The sequence below is a fragment of the Sinocyclocheilus anshuiensis genome, unplaced genomic scaffold, assembly GCF_001515605.1.
Source record: "Sinocyclocheilus anshuiensis isolate Anshui unplaced genomic scaffold, SAMN03320099.WGS_v1.1 scaffold1453, whole genome shotgun sequence".
NCBI classification, from domain to species: domain Eukaryota; kingdom Metazoa; phylum Chordata; class Actinopteri; order Cypriniformes; family Cyprinidae; genus Sinocyclocheilus; species Sinocyclocheilus anshuiensis.
This window is the reverse complement of record NW_015549558.1, coordinates 806,312-832,729: the sequence shown is the minus strand read 5'-3', so window position 1 is coordinate 832,729 and position 26,418 is coordinate 806,312. Positions and strand designations below refer to the sequence as shown.

Sequence of the window (26,418 nt, the reverse complement as noted above, 5' to 3'; positions counted from 1 at the left end):
TAAATTGCATAAACAATAATGAACAAAACAGCATCATGTATTTATGCATAGCTTAATACAAAAAACCAAAGCGCCGATCACACGATTGCATGTAAAAACATATGAGACTCAGTGGAATGGAATAAAAACCCCACAAATTCTCGAGACATGTTTTCTAAAAGTTGAACCTCTTTTAACTTTACATGGCTTTCTATTCAACTCTTCTCCGAGTGCAACAGTCATAGTTATGTGTCTCGAGAATGCGTCGAATATCCGTTCTGTGTGAATGGCTTGGTTTCGGTTTTAACCTAACCAATATCTTCTCCGCACTGTATAGTTCTCTAATATTTTGAATGGCAAATGCAGCAGCGGCGCATCTTGTGGTTTCAACTGGATATAGACTAACAAAAACATTAAAATGCAACATCATCCTCACCGCATCTCGTGCGCCTCTGATAAGGCTCTCTGACGCACACCTAAAATTCAAATATACCGTTTTTTAATTTGAATGCGAATTTTTATTTTAAATTCGACTAATATTCCTTTTTTTGATTCAGTCTCCTCATCGCAGGCAGGCACGGCACTCATTTCAGCGTGTGTTTGTGTTCTGTTGGCTCTCTACTTGTCACTCATAACACGCGCCTTTTAAATGAAAAAAGCGTGACACTATCGTGCAATATATTGAACATTTTTTCTATCTTTATCGATGATGGTGTACTGTCGATAAATATCGATACTGTTTTATCGCCCGGGCCTAGTTGTGACATTTGAATTGAGTCAATGACAAAGCAATGGGAAGCGAAATGCAACAAACAAGCCTAGTGTTAATTTAAAGACAAATTTATTCAAAACCAGTTCTTCAGCAGTATAAAACAACATTGACAGACAAGTCTGATAGAGCTGTTACAAACTGCATGGAAGCAGACTAGACAGCAACATTTAAACAGTTTTTTTTTCGACCGAGCATCAGTCTCATTTGGCCATGTCAATTAGACTCTGTAGTGATGTTGGAACCCAGGTTTTCTCGCCTTGGACGAAGACCACTCCACGCTCAATGTAGATGACTATTCTGCCAAATGTGAATAACTGTTTCCCCATGTGCCTTTTGGCCACCAGTGGCATGAAAACAATGCCGTTCTCCTCAGCTTTGGCCTGGACTAGATCTTTAAAGTTGGTAGGTACAGATGCTGGTACCGCTGCGGTGCCTGATGGACGTGTGGCAGGATTCTCCACGTCACGACGCTCAGGCTGAGGCTCGCATTGGAAATCTTTTCTTCTCTCTGTCTGAATCAGATATGCAATGTTCTCTCTTGCTCCAGGTTGCATATATCCACCTGCAAAAAGACAGATGGTGAAGTTGAAGGTAGAATGAGAGACCTGTACAAAGCTATAAATACATTTAGTGGACTAGTGAAGCCAGCCTGACGTGTTATTTTTTCTAGTGTGTGACTGACCTAGTCCAGAGGCAACAGCGCGATTCATGATGTCAAGGGCCTCGTTCAGTTTTTCTTTGATCAATGGATGACTGAGCAGGTTCTCTGAGAGCAAACTCTTCCAGCCCAGATACCATTTAGTGATCTCCTCATAGTTTGGGTTGTTACTGAGCCAGGAACACAACACCTGCACCAGGAAACAAAAGAAACACCTAGTACTAAATTCAAATGTATGAGTTACACTAAACTAAATTTATTAAATAAAAATAAGTAAACTTCTACATATAAATGAGTTGTATTTAAACAACTATTTTTAGTTTATGCCATTAAAGTAGTTCAATGAAACAGTAAAAAAAATTAATAAATCACTTTTTGATCTGACAAATAGAAATGTAAAATGGTATATTTAATATTACAATATGTATTAAATATTTAAATTATGTTTAAAATGTCAGTTCAATGTGACAAAATAATACAATATTAATTTCCTTTTTTAAGCACTGGACAATTTCTATTCTTAATAAAATATGTTTAAATAAAAAAATGGATAAATAATAATAATAAAAGCCACAGATGTATTACACCAGTCAGTTTTGGTTTTAATTGATTTTTCTTTTACACTATTTTCATTAATACAAATTGTTTAGTATTCTTTTGACTAGTTGTAAAAGACTGTTAGGCTGACCTGTAGCCATTTGGGGAAGAAATTCTTATCCAGCAGTCCAACCATGGAGGAGACAGAGAGCATCCCTTCCCAGTCCATCACCCAGTTAAACGGCTCCAGTAGTTGCTGATGAGGATTCACCACCAGCTCTCCTAAACAAAGAGCTGTAACACAGTAGCAAAACCTTCAGAGACTCCCTCAGACTCCCAAAGTCTGACACTGACAATCTAAATAAGCACATACCTAGTTTGGGAACTATATTTTTGACCATGAAGGCCTCCCAGGCACCAGGTGTGAAGACATCTTTCCAGGGTTGCAGAATGAGTCTGGCGGAGGAGTCGCTGGGGTGCCAGCGCTGCAGGGCATAGGCTAGTTTACTGCGGATGGGTGCGTACAGTGGCTCAAGACGGGTTTGCATCAGAGGCAGCCAGGGATGAATCCATGAATGGATTGGTACTGTGTCTGTCAGTGGGTTCCAATTGTCCACCTATCCAAAATCAGTCAGAGAAGTAACATCTCAAGTCAAGTCACCTTTATTTATATAGCACTTTATACAGCACTGATTGTGTCAAAGCAGCTTTAGTTTCAAACAGGAAAATAGTTTGTCAATAATGCAAGAGGACAGAGTCCCACTAAAGTCAGTTCATTGATGATTCAGTGATGTCATCATCCAGTTCAGCTCTCTTCCAATAGTGTCTGTGCAATCAGTCAAGCGTCCCTAACTATACTCAGACATATCTATATATCTCATCTACATATAACACATACTCAGGTTTGACAAGGTAACGTATAGTGTGAATTGGTCATATGTTCAGCACAAACCTCTCTCTGTAGTCGTGGGAAAATAAGTTGCTCCAAAACATGGTCCAGAATCCACAACGGTAATATAGGAGCCCAGCACTCGACACAGTCCACCATGGGCCCCACGTTTCTAGGCTGCCACTGAGACACACAGCTCCTCATGACTGGAACCCACACTTCCCATTTCAACCTGCACACAAAACGCGCTTGAGTCATTTGCTTCTACAGACACTCCACATACACACTCTCAGATATGGGTTACCTGTGATAGGGGTCCATGTTAGAAGTGTCTGGACCACCATGAAGAGATTGTGAGCTTTCAAGAATGGCCCTCCACTGACCAACTTCCTCCAAACCATCTGAACAGTCCTATACACAAACAGAGAGATCGCAGAATTCATAAGACTCAAAGCTTATACAAAGTGTGGAAACAATAACAAAATCAGTGACGATTAATAAACAAAGATCATCAAAGTATCCTGAAAAAATGTATCAGTTTCCAAAGAAATATTAAGTGGCATGACTGTTTTAAATGTTGACAATAATAAGAAATGTTTCTTGAGCAGCAAATCAGCATTTTAGAATGATTTCTGAAGGATCATGTGACACTGAAGACTAAAGTAATGATGCTGAAAATTCAGCTTTGCATCACAGGAATAAATAGCATTTCAGAATATATTCAATTAGAAAACAATTAGATTTTAAATTGTAATATTTCACAATATAAATTGTTTGACTGTATTTTTTAACAAATACATGCAGCCTTGGTGAGCATAAAATACTTTCAAGACTTTCAAGAACAAAAACACCTTCCTGAGCCCAAACTTTTGAACAGTGGTATAAAACATACTGTATAAAAAGTATTTTTTACCTTCAGTGGTTCCCAGCTGCGAAGTCTCTCTTTCAATAAAGGATGTACAACAGACACAGCTAGGTCTCCCAAACCCAAGGTTTTGTACTCCTGATAGAACTCTGTCTGCAGCTGCTGGAAGATCTTAGCACACTCCTGAAGGCTGAGTGCAGGGCTGCCCTCCTTATCGCCTGCTTCGAAACGATCCACCAGGTTCATCACATCACCAAGTCGACCTAAAGCCTGTTCCTCCTCTGCCAGCCTGACCTGCAGTGCGTCACTCTCATGGGTCAGGGTCACCACAGTGTCCTTCTCGTGCTGCAGATGTCGTGCACTCTATATACACACAACACAAACCCACAAACAGAAACTAATAAAATCAAGAACTGGCTGTTTGCTTCTGTCATTGACCAAAACAAGAATTTATTATGAAGTGAATTATGCATTTAAATATGATAAATAAGATGTGAAGGGTTGCACGTGGTGCACCACATAGGAAGCAACATTTACAAATACTACAATATTTATATTGCATATGATTTTATAATTAGCATTATATTACTTAATTTATTTAATATTATTTTACGTAAATCCTTTTTCTAACTTGCTGCTGATTTAGTGCAAGTTTACGAGTGCTGTACCTGTAGGATGTCTTGCTCTGTGAGCTCAATGAGCAGTTTGAGGTTGTGTTCCAGCTCTGGTAAAGAGAAGCCAGAGGTCTTCTGTTCTCGTGTGCTCACACTCAAAGGGGCCTCCTCAGGAACACTGTGCTTCTGACTCATATGACTGTAACTGTGATACACCTTCTGCTCTCTGCCTGTCATATCGATCACCTGAAACACGAGGGATAGGTTAACAACTGTTTCTTGTGAGATATATAAACGGTTATTGTTCATTACTCTAAGTGTTTTACACTCTCACCTTAACCTGAGCCAGTTCTCCAGCAGGTCTGCTCATGCTCCTGTTGGCCAGTTTGCCATGAGCTTTCAGCTCTTCCACAGTCTTGTAAGAATATTTGGGCTTTTTCTTTGCCATTCCTGGTTCTTTACGCCATTGCCCCAACTCCCTCTGAAACTCCTTCAAAGATGGAATTAAAAATAAAAATAAAAATTAAGCAAACAATATGAAAACAGGATAGGTGATGAAAAATTTGGCCTGCTGCTGATCTGGGGCGCGTTTCCAAAAAGCATTGATAGCCAACTATGGTCGCAAGTTTCGTTGAACTCTGTTGGTAACAACAGATCTTGTGACCATAATTGCTTTTAGGAAATGCACCCCCTGTTCAGTCAGATGCTTTTTTTTGTTTCCTGACCAAAAGAGAAAACTATTGAGTTCTATCCATTTTGTATTCAAAAGGATCCCTTTATGTCATTTAAATTGCTTATTTGGATATGTGTATTTTTTAAACAACACTGTTTGAGCATCTGAATTTGATTTATCCACTGCAACCACCAAGAATTTGTTAGTTTTGACTTACATTCTCCTCCTCCTCCTCAGAGTCTACAGCAGGGAAATCCTGCAGGGACTGCTGGGTCCTCTCATTACCATATGCACCAACTGCTCCCTTCCCCTTTCGCAACTTAGCCTCAATCGGGTTCACAATACCTGCACACAAAGATTTCCGTAAGAGGCCATTCACATCATAACACCATCCCCAAGTAAACACATGATGCACAACATAATTCACAATAAGCTAAATGCAGCAAAACCAGTACACTGAGGTATGAAATAAAGGACTGTTGTTTTACCTTGAGCATTTTTGCCCAATCCTTTTCCTGGAACGTAGCCCATCTTCTGCAGAAGTTTTTGACCAATGCCCCGTGTGTGTTTCTCCCAGGATCCCAAGTCCTGCCCTGTTCTGATACCACCTGCAAACCTTTGGGATGTCTTAAAGCTCCCACCCTAAAATAAAGAATTCAAATACATATATTACACAACTGTTCAGACATTTGGGATCAATAAGACTTTTTATTTATAAGGATTCATTCATTAACTGATCAGATCAAAAAAAAGATCAGATTGAATTGATCAGAATTTCCACAAAACTATTAAGCAGCACAACGGTTTCAACATTGATAATAATAAGAAATGTTTCTTGAACACCAAATCAGCATATTAGAATGATTTCTGAAGGATCATGTTACACTGAAGACTGGAGTAATGATGCTGAAAATTAAACTTTGGTTTGGTATAAATTACATTTTAAATATTTTAAAATACAAAATCATTTTAAATAGTAAAACAAGCTTACGTAACAAGCTTAAGAGACTTTCAAAATCTTTTTTTTTTTTTTTATCTTATCGAGACCCATATTATTGGACCTGACGTTCAAAACTAAAGACATTGTTGTGTTGGCATCTCACTTTACCGTTTGGAGTTTTTTGGGAACAGCAGCGCGAGGTGGAGGAGGTGCATCTCCACCATCACTGGAGTCATCTGAACCCTCCTGCTCCACTTTCTCCTCAGCTGCAGTCTTTCTAAGGCCAGCACTCACAAAGTTAACAGGAGCTGAATAGTCTTTCGATCTGTGTGGATACAAATATCAATATTGTTTATTGTCTTAAAATGACATTTACTGCTTATTCACCAAGGTCTCTAGCTGTTTGACAGCTGAAACATTATCAACAACAACCAAATACCTTTTCCCCCCAAAGCTGGGCCGCTCATCATCAGAGTCATGCTCTGCCCAAATCCCATAAGTCACTTCTTCTTTGGTCTGTCTGTGTCTGCGTCTGTCTGGGTTGAACTCATTGGCCAAGTCCCATTCAGACACCTCAAACTTTTCAATTTCCACACCATCCTCCTCCTCATCACCTCTACGCCCATACAAATGGGACATAGACATCTCTCTGCTGGAATTAAACAGAAGAATGTTTTAGGCCAGGGTTTTCAAACCAGGGTCCCGGGAGGCTGTAAGGGAGTACTAGGGGGTCCAAGGAAATTTTTTTAGAAAAACAGTGTAACAAATGTAAGATCAAATAAATTATAAAAAAATAAGATAGATAGACAGACAAAAACACACCAAACAGTGCTACAGTGAGTAAAAATAAGAAAAATATACTAATTATATTCTCACGTTTATAATATTATTTTTACAGTATAAATTGGGTCTTTAAACATGAAAATACATCGCTGCTTTTCAAATTTTAGGATGATGATAATTGGGGCTCCGTGACCTAAAAGACTGAAAACCCCCGGTTTATGCACAACAGTATTTACATAAAGGAGTTTAACCTGCATAACCTGCTCACATTAAACACATACGATAAAAGAAAGTGTTATTGCTCGTAATATTAGTACGTCAGGCAAAGGTTTTCAAAAAAATATACAGGTTAGCATAGCATTGCTATTTTTTGTAAACAAAAGCACATGCTTTCTTTTAAAACAGTTAACGTTACTGTGAATTCTCCATCACGTCCAACGTAACGTACAAACAGTTCTGAGCTGAAATAGAAGAGCTCAAGCACATAAACAATATTTTAATTGAACCTAATAATGTAGTTCTGTCAGCAAGAGCGTGTCCAAAAGCAACTTCCTGTCGGCGCCGGAAGCAAAGCTGTGACATCAGAGCGACGCGGAGGCCAGGAACCCTCTCTTACAGCCATCTTGGATTCTGTTCCCTGAACTAGTGAGTACTTCTGTGTTACATCTATTGTCATCCAAAGCGGTTTTGATGCTTTTGACCTCTGATTTACTACTTGTATTGACGCTTTAGTGTTCCTCTGTGCTGAACGGTAAAGATTTGTTTATTTGGCTCGATTATTGAGGAAATATCTTGCTGAATACAACCGGCTGACTGTTCAAAATGGGGGAGCGAGACGCACCTGCGTTGCTGTATGCGAGGACTTTGTGCCTAACGAAACGTTCAAAACATACGAAATATAGTTTTATAAACATCTAGAGCGATATTTGTTTAAAGTCTTTAATGTAATGACAAAAAGCACTTGCTTTGTGTGCGTCAGTAATCATTGGAAAGTTGATCTCGCCTATTAGACAAACAATTTATAAAAATACAGAGATAACGTTACACGTGCTATGATAGCGTTACAATATAAAAGGTCAAAAACGAATTTCCTAGCGTTGTCCGCGTTTTGTTTTCGCTTGGCCAGTGCTTCTCTCAAACAGCAGTAGTGTGACAGTGCTGCTCTGTTACACGTGAAATGTGCATCACCTGTAAAACAATGCTTTTGTGTAGTTATGCTGAATAGGCCATGTTATGTGCTTGGGTTTTTATCAAACTCCGTTTCCGTACAGTGCACTTGTGAAATGTTATCATGCAAGCTCGATACTTGATCAGATGTGAGCACAGCATTGGGTTTAATTCAGGCGGCGGTGAGCCAGCTGACGGAAGAGGCCTAGTGTGCTGCTCATTTTGAATAGTAAAAGCCACATGAATATAAAGCACAGACTAAAACTTCTTATTGACTTCATTTTTGCGAAGCTAATGATCTTTGTATTATGCCAATTTCTGTTGCAGTCCAGAATGCCAGGCGAAGCCACAGAAACTGTCCCTGTTACAGAGCAGGAGATGCAGCAGCCCCAGGCGGAGACGGGTTAGTACTGCCGTTGAATTTGCATGTCTGACACTAAATGCAGTTTGTGGAAGGGGTGCTGGAGCTGTGGTTTTATTTTGGCAGTTTTTATAAAAAAAAAAAAAAACCAGTTGCAAGTTTGATCAGTCTATTTATGGTGAGTTTGCACCTGTTTTAAATTTTCTTCAGGGTTTTTTTTTATGGTCCTCTACCAGCTGTTGTAGGTCACATGTTGATTTGTAGGGTGGGGATGCCATTTGAGTCAGATTTCTCCACCTAGAGGTTTTTAGGTTAATGTTCTTGAGCCCCTCCCTGGATTAAAAACTGCACTAGTTCGGCAACATTTTGTGTTGATCCAAACTAGGGATGGGCATTTTTCAAAAATATTGTATTGGAATATTTGGGCTCATAAAAAGCGAATATTCAAGTATGCGTTTATTTAAATTGTTTAATGAGAGAGCTAATTTTTTAATAATCAAGTTTTTGTCACCATTTCTGAACAAGCTTATGATTAGGCATTATAGACAACAATGTTCTACAACGTTGTTACGTTATATCTCAAGTTTTTCTTTTAGTTGAAAATGTGTGTAAACTATATATATAAAGAACAGAAACATATAATATCCACATGCTCGGGTGAAAGGTGGCTTCTCAGACTGATAACAATAAGAACGCGCGCCGACACAGACGTTCCAGAGAGACACAAAGATAATAGTGTGCTAAGCAAAGTTTCTTACAGCGCTTTGTTTTCTGTTCTTAAACCAATCTCCCTCGAGGAAACTTAAAGGAAGCATATATCTCAAGATCATTTCGCTATCATATAAGCTCTCTTCTCGGCTCACTCGGGGTACAGCTGTGCTTACCTGCAGTCGTGAATGCAGTGATGGACAGCTGTCTTTCCTCAGTCAACTGGTGTTTGGGTTTCACGTGATTTCTCATTGTGATGGTGATATTATGATAACTCAGTTTCACTGATTAATACAGGAGGTGACATTCTGTGATCAAATACAATCAACTTAACACGCTCCACAGCGCCACCCAGTGCATTTATTTATAACTGACTTTTAGGGTGTATTCACACCAGGAAAGTCCGCTAGTTCACTTGCTTTGGTCCGGACCAAATACAATGTTGATTTTTTTTTTTTTTGGTGTGGTTTGCTTTCACACTGCCCTTTTTGCAAGTGAACCAGAAATTGTAAACAAAACCACACGTGTGCTAAGGTCATCCATTCATTGGACCGATATTCTCGAGCGTACCAGAGTTCGTTTGGAACCAGACCTCTTCAGCTGGGTCTCGGTGCGGTTGTTTGGTCCGCACCCGAGTGCGAGCGATTGCTGTATTCACACCTGCCCAGAAGATCACCAAGGGGGGAAATGAACATGAGTTCGATTCAATCGAACCAAACAAGACAGGTGTGAATACACCCTTAGTTTGCGTGCTTAGGATTTATCATGGATTCCCTGCTTTTACAGCCAGCAACGCAGCACGTAGTAAAATTCGAATAGTGTTTTTATTTTTCGAATAATAATTACAAATCGACTATTTGTGCACACCCCTAATCTAAACCTGTGTGAATTTCTTTCGTGGGAACACAGATGATTTTTTGGAGAATCTTTTTGACTTTTATTGTATAGACTAATAAAATGTCTTATGACAGTTGAATTAACTCTTTAAGCAGCAAGTCATACCTACAGTGTAGTTTTGTGATTTCATAATTTACATTGGTTATGAGGTAATGACAACATTTGGTTCTGAAAAACAATCGATCCAGGACTGCCTTGCCCAACAGTGTGTTTGCCTGTACTGATTAATATTACACTAAATTGAGTTGTGATATTAAAAGCACATGCATCCTTAAATCTTTGTGCGTGGAATTTGGACAGTGCCACTCTGCATGAACATTTTCCTAACATTTCACTGAATTTGAGTGATTACAACCTGAATAGCTGTAAGACATTTATAACAAGGGTTTATTTTTTACTGAGATTTATTGTGTTCAGGAATGTTTTTGCAAACCTTTGTGATCTTCGTGAAGAGAATCATGCAATTTAACATGTTTACAAAGTTAAGTCTCCAAATGATTCTGATTTTGAGGAAAACAAGCTTTTCTGTATATATCTTGATGTACAAGCTTTTTGGGTCATTTTTTCACAATGTAAATGTTGAAAGTTAAGTGTTAGAGTAACAAAATTAGTAATTTTGTTATGAAAATTTGAGTAAGCATGCAAATCTTGGTCAAATATTGGGCACATTTAGTCATAGATATGGAACACTAAATATCATGGATAGTACTTTGGTAAACTGTGCTTATGACAATATGAGGAATGAATATATTTCACATTTCTTGATATCCTGACTACTGTTTTTGAAGTTTAGTTGAATTTGGAACTTGGGCACTGCATGGCACAAATGGTGCTTTTCCACTGCGTGGTACGACTCGGCTCGGTATGGCTCAGTACGGCACGGCACGGTTCGGCTCGGTTTGCGTTTCCACTGCAGTTCAGTACCGCGTTAGAGTGGGCGGGATTATTCACATGTTGCGCCGCCTCTACTACCACGACTCCTAAAAAAAACTTTTTGATGTCACCCCATCAAGCTCTCGCTGGATCCACTCCTCTGCTATCAACGAGAGGAACGTCTGATATGAGATTGTCAGCACATTCCTAATTAGGGCTGCACGATAAATCAAAATGGAATCGAGATCGCGATCTGCTCCATCTGAAAGCACGTGATGATGATTTTCTGCTGATTACAGAACCGGCTTTACTAACAAAATGCGCATGACAATCGCATTCGACTAATCGTGCAGCCCTATTCCTAATCTAAATATTTAAACATGTCATCAATTTACGGCTACCATGCTTTTTTGCTACTTTTTTTAAATGAAAGTTAGAAGTGCGTCTTGTGACCTATTATTGATAATTTCCCGATACTGATCATGGAATTACAGTTCATAATTGTAACCAGTAACGTGGCAAATTTTAAATGCACATAAGTCCTAACCAATCTCATGCTCACACATTGACCCAGAAGGATAGTGTTTTTAACCAGGTTTATATTGCTCTGTGATCATTATTTCACAATATGTACTTTGTGTTTCAAGTTGTTTTTAATTGGGATCATGTACTGTAGAAGCAATATACCACTTTTTAAATATTTTAAACAAAATGCCATTTGTCTATTACATGTGCCTTTGAGGGCTTTTCACTATTGTTTTGTAGAAACTTTATTGCTGTCTGAATAGGCAATGTTACATTTTAGTAATTTTTCTTTAGGTCTAATTTACCATAATGTATTGCATATAAAGTCTGGATCACAATACTGAAGTGGGTAGCAAGTTCCAGTTCCCTTGGACTTCAAATGTGCCAGAGATTGTGTTAATCTTTGAACAATGTTCGTTTAGTACAGATGTTTTTGAATACTGTAGTTCATTGCCAATACCTGTCTGGTTCACGCATGTGGAGTTGAGTGGTGTTTTTACAAAGCCTTACAATTCCTAACCCGATAATCAAGGTGTGTTTGGTTTGATTTAGTAGCTAGTTGTCCTTTGTGTCTTTTGTTTAACACATTTGTCCAATTGACAGCAACCAGCATGGATGTGATGGTTTACACCATGCCACTTTTTAATTGCCAAGAAAATTCACTCTAGCCCTTTTATTTCCATTAGCCACGCCTGCTGCTGCGGCTCCTCCTCCCTCTCAGGCAAAGCCTAAAGAAGGCAAAACTAACCCCAAGCTGTCCTCTTCTCCTCACACCACCGCTCCTAAGCCAATTCCTGCTGAACGCAGGAAACGCTCCTCTCTGTCTGCCTCCTCAAGCTCCCCAACCTCTCCCAAATCTGCCTCTGGCCCTCGTGCTAGCCCCCCATGCTCCCCTTTGGCCTCTCCTCCAGCTGTCTCTTCTGTAGCTGGGAAAGCTGAGCAGACTGCTCCCAAGGTGATAAAGGCTGGCAAACAAGGGAAGCAACAGAAAGCAAAGAATTTTAAACCTGCTGAACCTGAGCAAGCACCTCCCTCTGCCTCTAAGCCTGCTCAGGAGCCTGCACCAGTTGCAGCTCTGCCGTCTCTTGCTTTACCATTACAAGAGGAAGCTAAACCAGCAGGAGATGGAAATGCTTCCCCCGTCTCTCCCAAAGTTGCTGTGGCTCCTGTTGCCTTTAAAGTAACTTCTAAATCTGCTGCCCCAGCACCAAAGTCATTTACAGAAGCTGTGGCCACCAGTCCGCCCAAAGTGGCTGAAGCCCCCAAGGTAGCCTCTGAAGCTCCAAAAGTAGCAACCCATGTTGTTTCAGAAGTCAAGACTCTTTCGCCTTCAAAAGCAGCTGCCAAGCCTGGCTCTGCCCAAGTGCCAAATGTGAACTCAGCCACTGCTGCTCCCCCAAAATCTGCTCCTGCAGCGTTTGAGGATGATGATCTCCCACCTCTCTTACCACCTGAGAATCCTTTTACAATGCCTACTTTCCCCCCCATGCCACCTAGTGCAATGCCTGTAGTTACCCCAACAGCTCCCAAAGCAGAAGCTGGCTCTACCAGTAAAGTTGAATCTGGCCCTGCCCCTAAAGCTAAGGCTGCTCCTAAAACTAAGCCAGCTCCTAAGGTTGAACAGAAAGCAGCACCTGCCCCAAAAATTGGGGAAAAAACTGCATCTAAAGTTGACCCTATTCTCACCCCTAAAGATGAGCCTAATCCTACCCTTAAAGTTGCAGTTGCTTCTGCCCCTAAGACTGAGGCTGTTCCTAAACCTAAAGCTCAGGCTGCCCCTATTGTTGAGGATGCTCCTAAAGCTGAGTCTGTTCCTGCCCCTAAAGTTGAGGCTGCTCCTGCCGCTATAGTTAAGCCTGCTGCTGCTCCTAAAGCTGAGGCTTCCCCTAAGGTAGAGGCTACTCCTGCACCTAAAGATAAGTCTTCCCCTAGCCCTAAAGCTGAGCCTGTTTCTGCCCCTATGGTTGAGGCTGCCCCTAAAGCGGAGTCTGTTCCTGCCCCTAAAGTTGAGGCTGCTCCTGCCACTATAGTTAAGCCTGCTGCTGCTCCTAAAGCTGAGGCTTCCCCTAAGGTAGAGGCTACTCCTGCACCTAAAGTTAAGTCTGCCCCCAGCCCTAAAGCCGAGCCTGTTCCTGTCACTAAGGTTGGGTCTGTTCCTGCCCCTAAAGTTGAGGCTGCTCCTGCCACTATAGTTAAGCCTGCTGCTGCTCCTAAAGCTGAGGCTTCCCCTAAGGTAGAGGCTACTCCTGCACCTAAAGTTAAGTCTGCCCCCAGCCCTAAAGCCGAGCCTGTTCCTGTCACTAAGGTTGAGGCTGCCCCTAAAGCTGACTCTGTCCCTACCTCTAAGGTTGTGGCTGCTCCTGCCATTAAAGTTAAGCCTGTTGCTGCTCCTAAAGCTGAGGCTGCCCCTGCCGCTAAAGTTAAGCCTGTTGCTGCTCCTAAAGCTGAGGTGGTGGTGGCTGCTAAAGTTGAGGCTGCTCCTGCCCCTAAAGTCGAGCCTGAGCCTGCCCCTAAATTTAACCCTGCTCCTGCTCCTAAAGCTGAGTTTGCCGCTGCTCCTAAAGTTAAGCCTACCACTGCTCCCAAAGTTGAGGCTGCGGCTCCTAAAGTTAAGTCGGCTCCTGCCCCTAAAGTTAAGCCTACCCCTGCTCCCAAAGTTGAGGCTGCTGCCCCTAAAGTCGAGGCCGCCCCTAAAGCTGAACCTGTCCTTGTCCCTAAAGTCCCTGTTCCCAAGCCAGTTAAAGCCCCATCAATACTGGAACCAGTCATCAAGAACAACAAGGGTATCTCTTTCTGTCTGTTTTTGCCTTCTATGCTTATGCTGGTATAAGCATGTATACCCCAAAAAAATAATTTTAGCGTCACTCCATCAGTGAAAGTAAGCCTGGTAACTTTATGGTCTGAAAATCACCTTTCTTTAGTCTTTGAGTGAAATTAAAGCTTCAGTTGGATGCTTTTCGGGAAGTTGCTCGAAGAATATTGGGCCAACAGCTGAATGTTTTTTGAGTTTATCAATGTGAATTTGTTCAGACTTGTAAGTATAATGGCAATTTACTTTTGCTTCCATTTTGAGGCTTATGTAAAGTATATAAAAGTATTTGTGCCATTTAAACACTGTTAAACGAATTCACCCATTTCTCCATTGCATTTGAAGATTTTGATTATTCTAACAGGATTTTTGGTGAAAATCTATGTCTAATGGCAAATTAATTTAATGTGTCTGGGTGTTTTAGGGTCTGGCACTGAATCTGACAGTGACGAATCGGTTCCTGAACTGGAGGAGCAGGACTCTGCACAGACACAAACACAGCAGGCACAGGTAAGGTTCTTTTTGATCTTCGCATACAAAAAGCATTATTTTTCCCTCCACTTCATTTTCTCTCACCATTTCTTTTTCAGTTTTACATTGGCATGAACTGAAATTGCATTCCCTTTCCACAGCTTGCAGCTGCAGCTGAAATCGATGAGGAACCTGTCAGCAAAGCAAAACAAAGCAGGAGTGAGAAGAAAGCCAGGAAGGTAGGTCATCCTCAGGAACTGAATGAATCTAACTTTAACACCAAATTCAATTAGAATTAATGCAGTATTGTTAAACTGTACCCTTTCTTCCCTTTGCCAGGCCATGTCCAAATTGGGGTTGAGACAAGTTGCTGGTGTTACTAGAGTAACCATTCGCAAGTCTAAGAACATTCTCTTTGTCATTACCAAACCAGATGTCTACAAAAGTCCAGCTTCAGATACTTACATTGTCTTCGGTGAGGCCAAGGTAAAGATCAGAAAAAAACTGCTTTCTTATTTAAGGTTGGTGTGCACTCCTCCTATCTCAGCCATGTTTTGGTTGACAACTAATTCTACATGGCAACCTTGCCTGGTGATCTGGACCAAAGTGACCTCTTGATGATGATTGAAACAGTTTGACTTTCGTTCTTCTGAGTCTGATGAAGCCAAACTTTCTGTCCTGAGAGAGGAAACTTTCACAGTGGTGTAAATGAAGAACAAGCCTACAAAACAAACTAAAATCCTGATGGTTTCTGCTCCTCTTAGATTGAAGATCTGTCCCAGCAAGCCCAGTTAGCAGCTGCAGAGAAGTTCAAGGTTCAAGGAGAAGCCGTTTCAAACATCCAGGAAAACACACAGACGCCCACAGTACAGGAGGAGAGCGAAGAGGAAGAGGTGACTGTTAACACTGTTGTGATTCTAGCACAGAATAATACTGAACATGCTTTCATGAAAGGTCTTCTGTTATGTTCAACAAATGTGAAAAGTAAATGTCCACAGTCGTGAGTGATTTGCTTTACCATTTGCAGGTTGATGAGACTGGAGTGGAGGTCAAGGACATCGAGCTGGTCATGTCACAGGCCAATGTATCCAGGGCAAAGGCTGTGCGCGCACTGAAGAATAACAATAACGACATTGTCAATGCTATTATGGTGAGTTAAACTGATTTTCTGTTGTTTTTTTTAATTGATAGAATTTCAAAATTCTTTTGTGATGAATTAACATTTGACTTTCGTTCTTCTGAATTTGTCCTGAAGCCAGTTCATTTGTTCTGAGAAGATCTCAGGCTTTAAATGTGGTGTCATGGTATCAAGCAATATTACTCAATTCATCTTTTTGCCTTTTTTCTTTACAGGAATTGACGATGTAGATGGAAATCAGGGACTGGGTCACATTAAGATGTTGCTAATTTGATCTACACTATTGTTTGTACAATTTATACCCAAGAGAAATAAAAGCGTGGCTTGATGAAATGATATATTTTGTTGTATTTTGTGTATTTATTACTATTCATGGAAATGTATTTCATTTTATGGTAAATTTGTCCAGAGAAGCTGAAAACATGAGTTGCATCGAGCAAGGGAAAGTAAAGGTATGAACTTGCTCCTATCAATGTCAGAGGATGGATCTTTTTTATTATTTGTATAAAAACATTATTTAAAATAAAGATTGGGATGTCCAGTCGAGGTTGTGTTGGATTAAATATTTATTTTTTTATTCAGTGGAAGATAGATATTTTAAATGCTGCTTTCGCTTAATCAAATCAGTTCATACGACTAAAATGGCATTAAGATTACCTTTGGTTGGAGCTTTACGTTATATCGGCTCCAGGACGAGTGTAGTTAGTGCACAACGACTGTTCTGCTCTCAAAAGACAGGACAAGGATCTTCTGACACTATAAGGGTGAGAACTCGCTTCTCTCTTAGATCCTTAAACTAATTACAGTGGCATTGTTCTTACGCCCAGGATAGTCAAATAAATATTTTGCACGCATATATAGACTTGGAGTGTACTCTCTCGAGCTTGTACACATCATAGAATAAATATCATTTAACCCTAGTGAGCTTTCCACCCAGGCATAAGTGTCATGTTGATTTTGTGTCATAGGTGCTGTATGATGGAGAATGCCCAATATGTGTTCAAGAAATTAGCTTTCTTCAGTTTCTTGAGAGAAATAGAACGGAAAAAGTAGATTTTGTGGACATCTCACTGCCAGTGTATGATGGGAGCAAATATGGAGTCAGTTGTGAGATGGCAATGGAGGAAATGACGGTAATTGATGAGAAGAACACGGTGAGTGGTCTTTTTTTTCTTCTTTTTTTATAATGTGGCAAGTCCCAAAAGCACTTAAGTCCACCCAATAATGAAATCATATACTCACCCTCATTTCATTTCGTTTGAGGCCTATATGACTGCCTTTCTTCTGTTGAACATAAAGGAAGATATTTTGAAGAATGTTGGGAAAGAAAATGGTTACCAAGATTCTTAAAAATATCTATAAAATAATATAAATTTTATGCATTTTTTTCCCCTTTGATTCTTTTGACTTTTTTCATGAGTTCTCAGTGGGTTTCCTCAGTCTAAAATATTCTGAAACATTTCGATGGTTTTTAAATTCAAGAAACAACTGATTAAATATATAACTCATTATTCCTCAATGTGACTTTATTCTTCTGAGGGCAGATTCATCGTGGAGTTCCAGCTTTCACAGTGATGTACAGTGCAGTGGGTTTGGGTTGGCTTGGCACGTTCATCTCTCTCCCACTGGTCAGGCCTATAATGGACCGAGCCTATGGGGTGTTTGCAAGAAACAGACTGAAGTGGACCGGCAGAGAGGGCTGCACCACTGGACGCTGTGCTAAAAAAGAGACATAAGGAACAAAGTGCTTTAAAACAGATTTTCCAGGTCAATGGATGTATCGTTAGTTACAGCTGTTATTGTTAAAGTTTTTTGCATTTAATATTTAAAATTGTCTAAATATAACTGTAATGTCAGCGTGCTCAGAATAATCTTTTATTAAGATCTACAAGTTTACTTTATAAACACTGTGATATCTGTATATACAATAAATTACTCATGCTGGGAGAGAAATAAGTCAGAGTGTTGACAATTTGAACAACTCCAAGGGAACTTTTTCTAAATTTAGAAGCCTCCTGACTGACCATCAAGTGTTAGGATGCAGTAGGACAGATTGTGCTTTAATGAGGGATGGTCAGGGGTTTGTCAGCAGTCCTTTACACCAGCCAAGAGGATTTGAATTTAAGAGTAGGGCGAGATTAAAAACCACAACAGAAACAAGTGTAAACACCACAAGATGTAATCCAAGAGAAAACTAGCACTATATGTGTTTTTGGAAGGAAAGTGAACATTTATTTATCAAGTTCCGAAAAAAGAAAGCACAACAGATAAGACAAAATAACTTGCGTTTATTTGCTAAGGCTTTAAGATCTACAAGTGACCCTCAAGTTTAAGCGTGCTTTGTTGAATTCAACTTAACTTGACCTTTTGTCTTAGTGAAGAATAAAATGTTTTTTTTTTTTTACTGATACAAGTTGTAATCATTACTTAACATTTAAAACGTCAAGCTATAATATTATGTATTATAAAAAATATATTCATTTCATTATTAGTTCAGTTATAAATTATGGTGAATATGGGTCTGAGAATAGATACTAAAGTTTGTGTAGCATTTAAATTCTCAGTTGTTTATGGTATGCATTAAGGTCAGCCTTTTCACAATATATTAACAAACTTAATATTTTATACGTTGGAAATTACAAAAGAGAAAGTAGTCATTTGGTCTGCTGATGACTTTTTTCCTATGTCTGGCATTTTAAATAGAGGACTTGTTGATTCACTGTGCCTAAGCACATGGATATGGTCACATTGAACTGTCTGTACACAATGTGATGCAAAGGCAAAAGTGGCAAATAACTGCACTTCTCCGCTGTCCGCCATGTGACCAACAGGCAACTATAAATATGTACTGGAGGTTCATGGAAGTGCTAAACGGTATTTTTCTGACCTACTGTTGACACCTTGGTATCTAATTTCAGAGTTCTGAGCATTGTCACTCTGTTCTTATTCACAGAATGGCTTATAAAATCCACTCTGCAAAATCCCTAAAGAGATTGTTGAGTTAAAAGGCTTAATTAAATTAGCTAATTAAAAATAACATTTTATTTAGTCTTTATTTAGTGTGTAATTTGCATGGTGGTATGTCTTTTATTGGAAGACTTGCTTATGAATCAATATTGATAAATGAAAAACATAAGTACAAATTTTAAAGCAAATGACTATGGAGGATTTGCAGTACCATCTTAATAAATATTGAAAGTGTCAATAAATAAATAATTAAACATGTCATTAAGTGAATAACATGGAAGTTACATTTGTCTATTGAACACTGATGTATTTTTGACATTTATTGAACAAATTATTGATTTATTTATTGGCACGTCATTATTTAATTTTATTAGATTGTGTATATAACCAGGGGTGCACATAAGTGGTATGCAGGTGCGCATGCGCGACCAAAATAAAAAATGTGCTGTGTAAATAAGTTCTAACAGCGCATTTGCGTACCAACATGGTTGACAGCTGTTAATGCACAACTACCATTTTAGATCGACAAACTGTACTGTATAAGATTTATATTCAAACTGAATAGATTAATTCAGTTTGGAATTAAAGGAAGCGCATATACTTACTTGCCGGCAACCCGCCAAAATAAAAGCCTGATGATTTTAAGTTTGAAAATGATGAAAATGCATCTTTAATAAAAGAAGTAAATATTAGCATTTTATTTTTAAGATTACTATAAAATAGTTGTATTTGTATTTAATGCTCCCTTTTTATTTTAAAATATAATAGTATTATAAGGAACAAAGTGCTTTAAAACAGATTTTCCAGGTCAATGGATGTATCGTTAGTTACAGCTGTTATTGTTAAAGTTTTTTGCATTTAATATTTAAAATTGTCTAAATATAACTGTAATGTCAGCGTGCTCAGAATAATCTTTTATTAAGATCTACAAGTTTACTTTATAAACACTGTGATATCTGTATATACAATAAATTACTCATGCTGGGAGAGAAATAAGTCAGAGTGTTGACAATTTGAACAACTCCAAGGGAACTTTTTCTAAATTTAGAAGCCTCCTGACTGACCATCAAGTGTTAGGATGCAGTAGGACAGATTGTGCTTTAATGAGGGATGGTCAGGGGTTTGTCAGCAGTCCTTTACACCAGCCAAGAGGATTTGAATTTAAGAGTAGGGCGAGATTAAAAACCACAACAGAAACAAGTGTAAACACCACAAGATGTAATCCAAGAGAAAACTAGCACTATATGTGTTTTTGGAAGGAAAGTGAACATTTATTTATCAAGTTCCGAAAAAAGAAAGCACAACAGATAAGACAAAATAACTTGCGTTTATTTGCTAAGGCTTTAAGATCTACAAGTGACCCTCAAGTTTAAGCGTGCTTTGTTGAATTCAACTTAACTTGACCTTTTGTCTTAGTGAAGAATAAAATGTTTTTTTTTTTTTACTGATACAAGTTGTAATCATTACTTAACATTTAAAACGTCAAGCTATAATATTATGTATTATAAAAAATATATTCATTTCATTATTAGTTCAGTTATAAATTATGGTGAATATGGGTCTGAGAATAGATACTAAAGTTTGTGTAGCATTTAAATTCTCAGTTGTTTATGGTATGCATTAAGGTCAGCCTTTTCACAATATATTAACAAACTTAATATTTTATACGTTGGAAATTACAAAAGAGAAAGTAGTCATTTGGTCTGCTGATGACTTTTTTCCTATGTCTGGCATTTTAAATAGAGGACTTGTTGATTCACTGTGCCTAAGCACATGGATATGGTCACATTGAACTGTCTGTACACAATGTGATGCAAAGGCAAAAGTGGCAAATAACTGCACTTCTCCGCTGTCCGCCATGTGACCAACAGGCAACTATAAATATGTACTGGAGGTTCATGGAAGTGCTAAACGGTATTTTTCTGACCTACTGTTGACACCTTGGTATCTAATTTCAGAGTTCTGAGCATTGTCACTCTGTTCTTATTCACAGAATGGCTTATAAAATCCACTCTGCAAAATCCCTAAAGAGATTGTTGAGTTAAAAGGCTTAATTAAATTAGCTAATTAAAAATAACATTTTATTTAGTCTTTATTTAGTGTGTAATTTGCATGGTGGTATGTCTTTTATTGGAAGACTTGCTTATGAATCAATATTGATAAATGAAAAACATAAGTACAAATTTTAAAGCAAATGACTATGGAGGATTTGCAGTACCATCTTAATAAATATTGAAAGTGTCAATAAATAAATAATTAAACATGTCATTAAGTGAATAACATGGAAGTTACATTTGTCTATTGAACACTGATGTATTTTTGACATTTATTGAACAAATTATTGATTTATTTATTGGCACGTCATTATTTAATTTTATTAGATTGTGTATATAACCAGGGGTGCACATAAGTGGTATGCAGGTGCGCATGCGCGACCAAAATAAAAAATGTGCTGTGTAAATAAGTTCTAACAGCGCATTTGCGTACCAACATGGTTGACAGCTGTTAATGCACAACTACCATTTTAGATCGACAAACTGTACTGTATAAGATTTATATTCAAACTGAATAGATTAATTCAGTTTGGAATTAAAGGAAGCGCATATACTTACTTGCCGGCAACCCGCCAAAATAAAAGCCTGATGATTTTAAGTTTGAAAATGATGAAAATGCATCTTTAATAAAAGAAGTAAATATTAGCATTTTATTTTTAAGATTACTATAAAATAGTTGTATTTGTATTTAATGCTCCCTTTTTATTTTAAAATATAATAGTATTATCACACTTTATTATTTAATTATTTTATTTAAAAAAAAACGAAATAAATAAAGTGCAACAATATTATCACTACGATTCATTAATTTTTTTATAGTTGTATTTAATCGGTTACATTATGTGCAGTGTGAGGACCAAACCAAATCTCCAGGTTCTCTTATGAGAACCAGGCTGAAAAACTTATGTGCACCCCTGTATTTAACACGTATACAAATCCTCCATAATTGGCCAGGAGGGGGCGTACAAACATAAATCAACACTATGGTTTACATTATTAAACATGATTTCGACCTTCATTGTTTTTCCTGTTTGTAGGAGGAGTAAGTTCAAATAGCTGACACGTTTTCTTAAATATACACCACAAAGACAGATAATATGAATGCATATCTATGCTTCTGTGCTGAATTTTGTTTGCTACTTAGACATTCCATGATTCTGATTCTGCTGCCAAAGCTCATTTACTCCTCATTCAGATCATCTGCTTGGTCTCTGTTGTTGTTGTTGGCGTACCTCGACAAAATCCAGGTCACTCACCTGGGGTCAAACCGGCTCCGATTGCTGTACAAGATGAAGTATCTGCTCACAAACATCAGAAATGTTTCTCACCTTGTCAGGAGGCCTCATAGGTCATGTCAGAGTATCTGCTCCTCTCAGTCTACAAGGAGAATCCCTCTCAAGTCTCATAGATCAAAGAAGACTATCAGGCTTTTTGGGGCAATTAGCAGTAATATGAAATATGAGAATGTATTGGGCCTTCAGATGTATCGATTATACTCTACCTCCAGTAGAGAGACTTTCAAAGCAAAAGCTCCCACTGGAGTTTACCAGCACAGCAGGACTACTTTTCAGCTGTGCTTACTTGGACTGAGATTAGGAGAGTCTTTTAATTGTCTTTCCAGACACATAAACTTGTACTTTAAGCAGAAACAGGTATTTGTGGGCATTTGTGGTAGATTATGGGCAAGGTGGGTTGATGCCTGCAGTACAGGAACTGCAAACCAGAACATCCAGACGAGTTCAGAGAGAGAGAGGGACGCACTGGAGAGTTTGGGGAGAGTTACAGTTATGTGGCCAATCACATTAACTCTGTATTCTCTAGAAATCCAGCAAAGCAAATTCATATAGAGGTATCACAAGATGATGGGCTCAGAAGGTCTAGATGCAGAAAGCGAAGAGTTATGGGTAATAAAAGTGTTATTTGTAGATAAACTGCACAAACTCAGCAAAACATGGGTAATATGGGTACAAGATCAGAAACTGACAGCAATGTATCTAGTTCCTGGGATGAAGGATACCTCCACTTTGCCCGTCACATCAATCAATACTTTGGAGCAAAAGTAGCAGATACTGTTGAAAAATCACCACATACTAGGGGTTGAATGACTTCTGATTTTGTAAAGTCGACTTTTATGTAATGAAAGTCGAGTCGAAGTCGACTAGTCGCTGATGACGTCATTAATGAACAAATAAGTCTGGAGCTGTGACAAACACCTTGTGCAGTGCACAGCTATGGCATATGACACAGCGCTGCCCACATGGCCATTGCTCCTATAACAGCTCATTTTTATCAGTTCTTTTGTCTTTGGGTCGTTATATTTCTCACAGATTTCTGCTCTTTCTAAATCAGATACAGATAAAGTAGCACAGTAAAGATTACATTCATATGAATGCATTAGTGAGAGGGATTGCATGTGTGAATTAATTCTACCTGGCAGCGTCTCTCTACTAGTAGTGAAGCTGTGGGATTTAGTTATTAAGAAATATATCCTTGAACTTTTCAGTTTCTTAGTTATTTTATTGAGAAATCACAGAACAGTGTTGACAATACATTTCCGTGCTGAATTATTCTGTGCGCGCGCGATGTGTGCGTGATGTACGTGTGCGTTACAGTGCAGCAGCGCATTAGATTAGAACGGCGATTAATTTACCTGTACAATAAGCTGTTTAAAACGTGCATTCTCCAGTTCAATTTCGGGCATCCAGTAATATAATCACACATGTCTTGTGGAGCGCTTTCAGAGTATGCATTTATTTGTCATTTTAACTGTTTGGAAACGGAGGTAAATGTGGAAGTCCTTCAAAGATTTCTTATCCTGTTGCGCCCTCTATAGGACCAGCGACTAGTCGACGTCAAGTTAAAGCATCATGGCAGAGCACTGAAGTCGACTAGTCGGTGCAACCCCTACCACATACTGAGACATACATCCTGAAGACTTCGGTTTCACTGGACTCTCTAAATTAAGCTAAAGATCCACTTCTTCAGCCCAAATCCCCAGGCTTGTTCCACATGAGTAGCCTCACTACACGCTTTGGAGAAAATTACACTCACATGGCCAACCACATCAACTGGTACTTTAAAGGATCTGCAGCTTCAGAGAATGAGGAGCTGGATGGACATCTAGAATACTACAGAGGTTCACCTGAGCACACGATGATCCAGGAAAAACCAGTGTCCTTTTCTGAGTGTCTGTTGAAACCCTCAACTATACCTGGTTTTGTGGGCAACTACCTGGGAATGGGCTCTTCCAGGCATAGTGACCAGACCACAACTGTAACAAGGACCCCAGAGGAAATGCTGGATAAAACAGTGAGCCTTGCTGACTCTGGCATGACCAGAAATCATAATTTAGTCAGACACCTCAATCACACTCAAGCATGTTGGCAACTGAATTTTGGGACTCAAATGAGTTTCATGTGTTGTTTGGCTTTGTGTGAATGACGAACATCTAGGATTACTGATACACAGTTTTATGAGTACATATGCTAGGGATGAATGATATATGTATCATATCATTTATCTGCTGATATTAAAGATTATTAAATGACTGTGGTAATTGTCAGTATTAGATATTTAATATTTCATGTTCATTTCCTCTATTTTTTGTTACATTTAGATTACATTTGCCATCATCTCTCACTTAAAGTTAAACTTTAAAATCATTAATAAACACTCTTAAATGTCCTACTGTACATTATAATGTTGTGATGCCTAAATTCACATTTTTAATGTATTTTTATTTTAATGTATTTTCTATTTTATTTTATTACACTGAATGCACACTTTCAAGTTAATGAAATGGATCGATTATAGCAGGATCGTTGTTTTCCAGGTTTTAAAGAGGAGGAAGGCAGATGAGATGATTTAGAGTTCTACTGAAGAGACTGGAAAAGGCTACGGTACCGTCATCCATCACTTCTTGTGTCGAAGAACTGAACACTTACCTCATTCAGCACTCAGCATGCAAGGCTGTGGTGTGGCAGGTATACAATAAAATACTCAATCCCTTCAGCAAATATAGACCTCTCTATGTAACTCAAGAAATTCTGATTTTTCAATTAATTTCTTTGATTAAATATAGGAAAAAGCATCACTGCAGCTGCTTAGACGACGGTGGATCTTTTGGATGAATGACAAACTTCAAGAAGCCATTAGGGAAACTATCGCTCTGATTGGATATGTGGATCCGGTCAAAGGTTGCGGGGGTCAGGGTGCTTTCCATTGATAGAGGTGGAACCAAGTAAGAAAACACCACATTTTATCAACATACTCTGCAGTAAATGCCTGTAAAACTGGACAAATATGATCCAATACATCTTCCAAAAAAGCGTTTTAGGGATGCCGAATATCTGTGAGCAATTTATAAAATAAAGACAATTGTTTTTGGCACTCATATAGAGAAACGTGTTTATGCCAAGATGGCTTTTACTTAAAGCTGTTTCCTGTATTACGTTCCTGTAAGTCTTTCTTTTGTTGCTTGATCCAATGTCTCGGACAATACAACTAAATTAGGCTGCTGTCCCTTTAACACCGAATGCACAGCTGCAATGGATGCAATGTACTAATACACGTTCTCCCTACTGTTTATGTTCACTTAAGACGTAATCAACTGTGTTTACATGGTGTTTGCCTTCAGGGTGCCTTGGAGGGGTGAGGTTTCTAAGTCTCAACTTCTTGCTACTGGGGTTCCTCAAGGCTCAGTGCTTGGACCACTTCTCTTCTCCATCTACATGTCGTCATTAGGATCTGTCATTCAGAAGCATGGCTTTTCTTATCACTGCTATGCTGATGACACTCAAATCTACTTCTCATTCCAACCAGATGATCCGACGTTAGCTGCTCGCATTGCAGCCTGTCTGAGAGATATTTTTAGCTGGATGAAGGACCATCACCTTCAGCTCAACCTTACTAAGACAGAACTGCTTGTGGTTCCAGCAAACCCATCGTTTCATCACAGCTGCTCTATACAGCTGGGTTCATCAACCATAACTCCTTCCAGGACAGCCAGAAACCTAGGAGTTGTGATCGATGATCAGTTAAGCTTCACAGACCACATTGCTACAACGGCCCGGTCCTGCAGATTTGCCTTATACAACATTAGGAAGATTAGACCTTTCCTGTCAGAGCAAGCCACACAACTTCAAGCTCTTGTTCTCTCCAGACTGGACTATTGTAATGCTCTCTTGGCGGGCCTTTCCACATGCACTATCAAGTCTCTGCAACTGATCCAGAATGCAGCAGCGAGAGTGGTCTTCAATGAGCCAAAAAAAAGCTCACGTTACTCCTCTCCTCATCAGGTTACACTGGCTACCAGTAGCCGCTCGCATCAAATGCAAAGTACTGATGCTTGCCTACAAGACAACCACTGGAGCTGCACCAATATACCTAAACTCACTAGTTCAAACTTATGCGCCCTCCAGAAGCTTGCGTTCTGCAAGTGAACGGCGCCTTGTGGTGCCATCCCAAAGAGGCACAAAATCACTCTCACGGACCTTTTCCTGGACTGTGCCCGGCTGGTGGAATGACCTCCCGATCTCAATTCGAACAGCTGAGTCTTTAGCCATTTTCAAAAAACATTTAAAGACACATCTTTTACGCCAGCTCCTGACCAACTAATACTAGCACTTACCTATTCTATTCTGTTCTATTCCATTCTATTATAAAAAAATAAAAATAAAAATAAAAACCTAGCTACGTGTACTGTGCTAAAGTAACTGAGACTTGTCATGGTACTTGTA

General features: G+C 39.0%; 3 protein-coding genes across 8 annotated transcripts; 2 read left to right on the top strand and 1 right to left on the bottom strand.

The window, feature by feature from the left end:
• Positions 1 to 836: 836 nt before the first annotated feature.
• On the bottom strand, positions 837 to 7,295 carry LOC107657044 (tuftelin-interacting protein 11-like). 3 transcript variants are annotated; one of them, XM_016445044.1, is made up of 14 exons: positions 7,217 to 7,295; positions 6,367 to 6,579; positions 6,096 to 6,252; positions 5,476 to 5,629; positions 5,205 to 5,332; positions 4,649 to 4,804; positions 4,369 to 4,560; positions 3,749 to 4,063; positions 3,140 to 3,246; positions 2,899 to 3,067; positions 2,320 to 2,563; positions 2,098 to 2,240; positions 1,434 to 1,599; positions 837 to 1,313 (listed from the first exon to the last, which is right to left on the bottom strand). In XM_016445044.1, exons 2-14 carry the CDS (start codon positions 6,570 to 6,572, stop codon positions 952 to 954), a joined length of 2,499 nt encoding a protein of 832 aa, XP_016300530.1. In that variant the 5' UTR covers positions 6,573 to 6,579; positions 7,217 to 7,295; the 3' UTR covers positions 837 to 951. The 3 variants fall into 3 exon arrangements, with proteins under 3 accessions (XP_016300530.1, XP_016300531.1, XP_016300529.1); XM_016445045.1 differs by having other exon boundaries at positions 6,367 to 6,576; positions 7,217 to 7,290; XM_016445043.1 differs by lacking the exon at positions 7,217 to 7,295 and adding an exon at positions 7,126 to 7,188.
• naca (nascent polypeptide associated complex subunit alpha) lies at positions 7,260 to 15,997 on the top strand. 4 transcript variants are annotated; one of them, XM_016445041.1, is made up of 11 exons: positions 7,260 to 7,355; positions 8,205 to 8,280; positions 11,928 to 13,384; positions 13,547 to 13,838; positions 13,887 to 14,024; positions 14,475 to 14,560; positions 14,683 to 14,760; positions 14,861 to 15,007; positions 15,286 to 15,414; positions 15,549 to 15,671; positions 15,875 to 15,997. In XM_016445041.1, exons 2-11 carry the CDS (start codon positions 8,211 to 8,213, stop codon positions 15,887 to 15,889), a joined length of 2,535 nt encoding a protein of 844 aa, XP_016300527.1. In that variant the 5' UTR covers positions 7,260 to 7,355; positions 8,205 to 8,210; the 3' UTR covers positions 15,890 to 15,997. The 4 variants fall into 4 exon arrangements, with proteins under 4 accessions (XP_016300527.1, XP_016300525.1, XP_016300528.1 ...); XM_016445039.1 differs by having other exon boundaries at positions 13,547 to 14,024; XM_016445040.1 differs by lacking the exon at positions 7,260 to 7,355 and adding an exon at positions 7,381 to 7,461 and having other exon boundaries at positions 13,547 to 14,024.
• A 262-nt stretch (positions 15,998 to 16,259) lies between these two features.
• LOC107657003 (uncharacterized protein At5g50100, mitochondrial-like) lies at positions 16,260 to 17,850 on the top strand. The gene is made up of 3 exons (XM_016444978.1): positions 16,260 to 16,423; positions 16,628 to 16,813; positions 17,204 to 17,850. Exons 1-3 carry the CDS (start codon positions 16,301 to 16,303, stop codon positions 17,393 to 17,395), a joined length of 501 nt encoding a protein of 166 aa, XP_016300464.1. The 5' UTR covers positions 16,260 to 16,300; the 3' UTR covers positions 17,396 to 17,850.
• The last annotated feature ends 8,568 nt before the right edge of the window (positions 17,851 to 26,418 follow it).

Coding starts and splice junctions, on each gene's coding strand:
- LOC107657044 (XM_016445043.1), bottom strand. Junction 2,564..2,898: donor TCCCACGACTACAGAGAGAG/GTTTGTGCTGAA, acceptor GATTTTGGATAG/GTGGACAATTGGAACCCACT. Junction 1,314..1,433: donor CGCTGTTGCCTCTGGACTAG/GTCAGTCACACA, acceptor GTCTTTTTGCAG/GTGGATATATGCAACCTGGA.
- naca (XM_016445039.1), top strand. CDS start 8,211: ATGCCAGGCGAAGCCACAGAAACTGTCCCTGTTACAGAGCAGGAGATG. Junction 8,281..11,927: donor GCAGCCCCAGGCGGAGACGG/GTTAGTACTGCC, acceptor TATTTCCATTAG/CCACGCCTGCTGCTGCGGCT. Junction 14,761..14,860: donor GTGAGAAGAAAGCCAGGAAG/GTAGGTCATCCT, acceptor TCCCTTTGCCAG/GCCATGTCCAAATTGGGGTT.
- LOC107657003 (XM_016444978.1), top strand. CDS start 16,301: ATGGCATTAAGATTACCTTTGGTTGGAGCTTTACGTTATATCGGCTCC. Junction 16,424..16,627: donor GATCTTCTGACACTATAAGG/GTGAGAACTCGC, acceptor TTTGTGTCATAG/GTGCTGTATGATGGAGAATG. Junction 16,814..17,203: donor TAATTGATGAGAAGAACACG/GTGAGTGGTCTT, acceptor TTCTGAGGGCAG/ATTCATCGTGGAGTTCCAGC.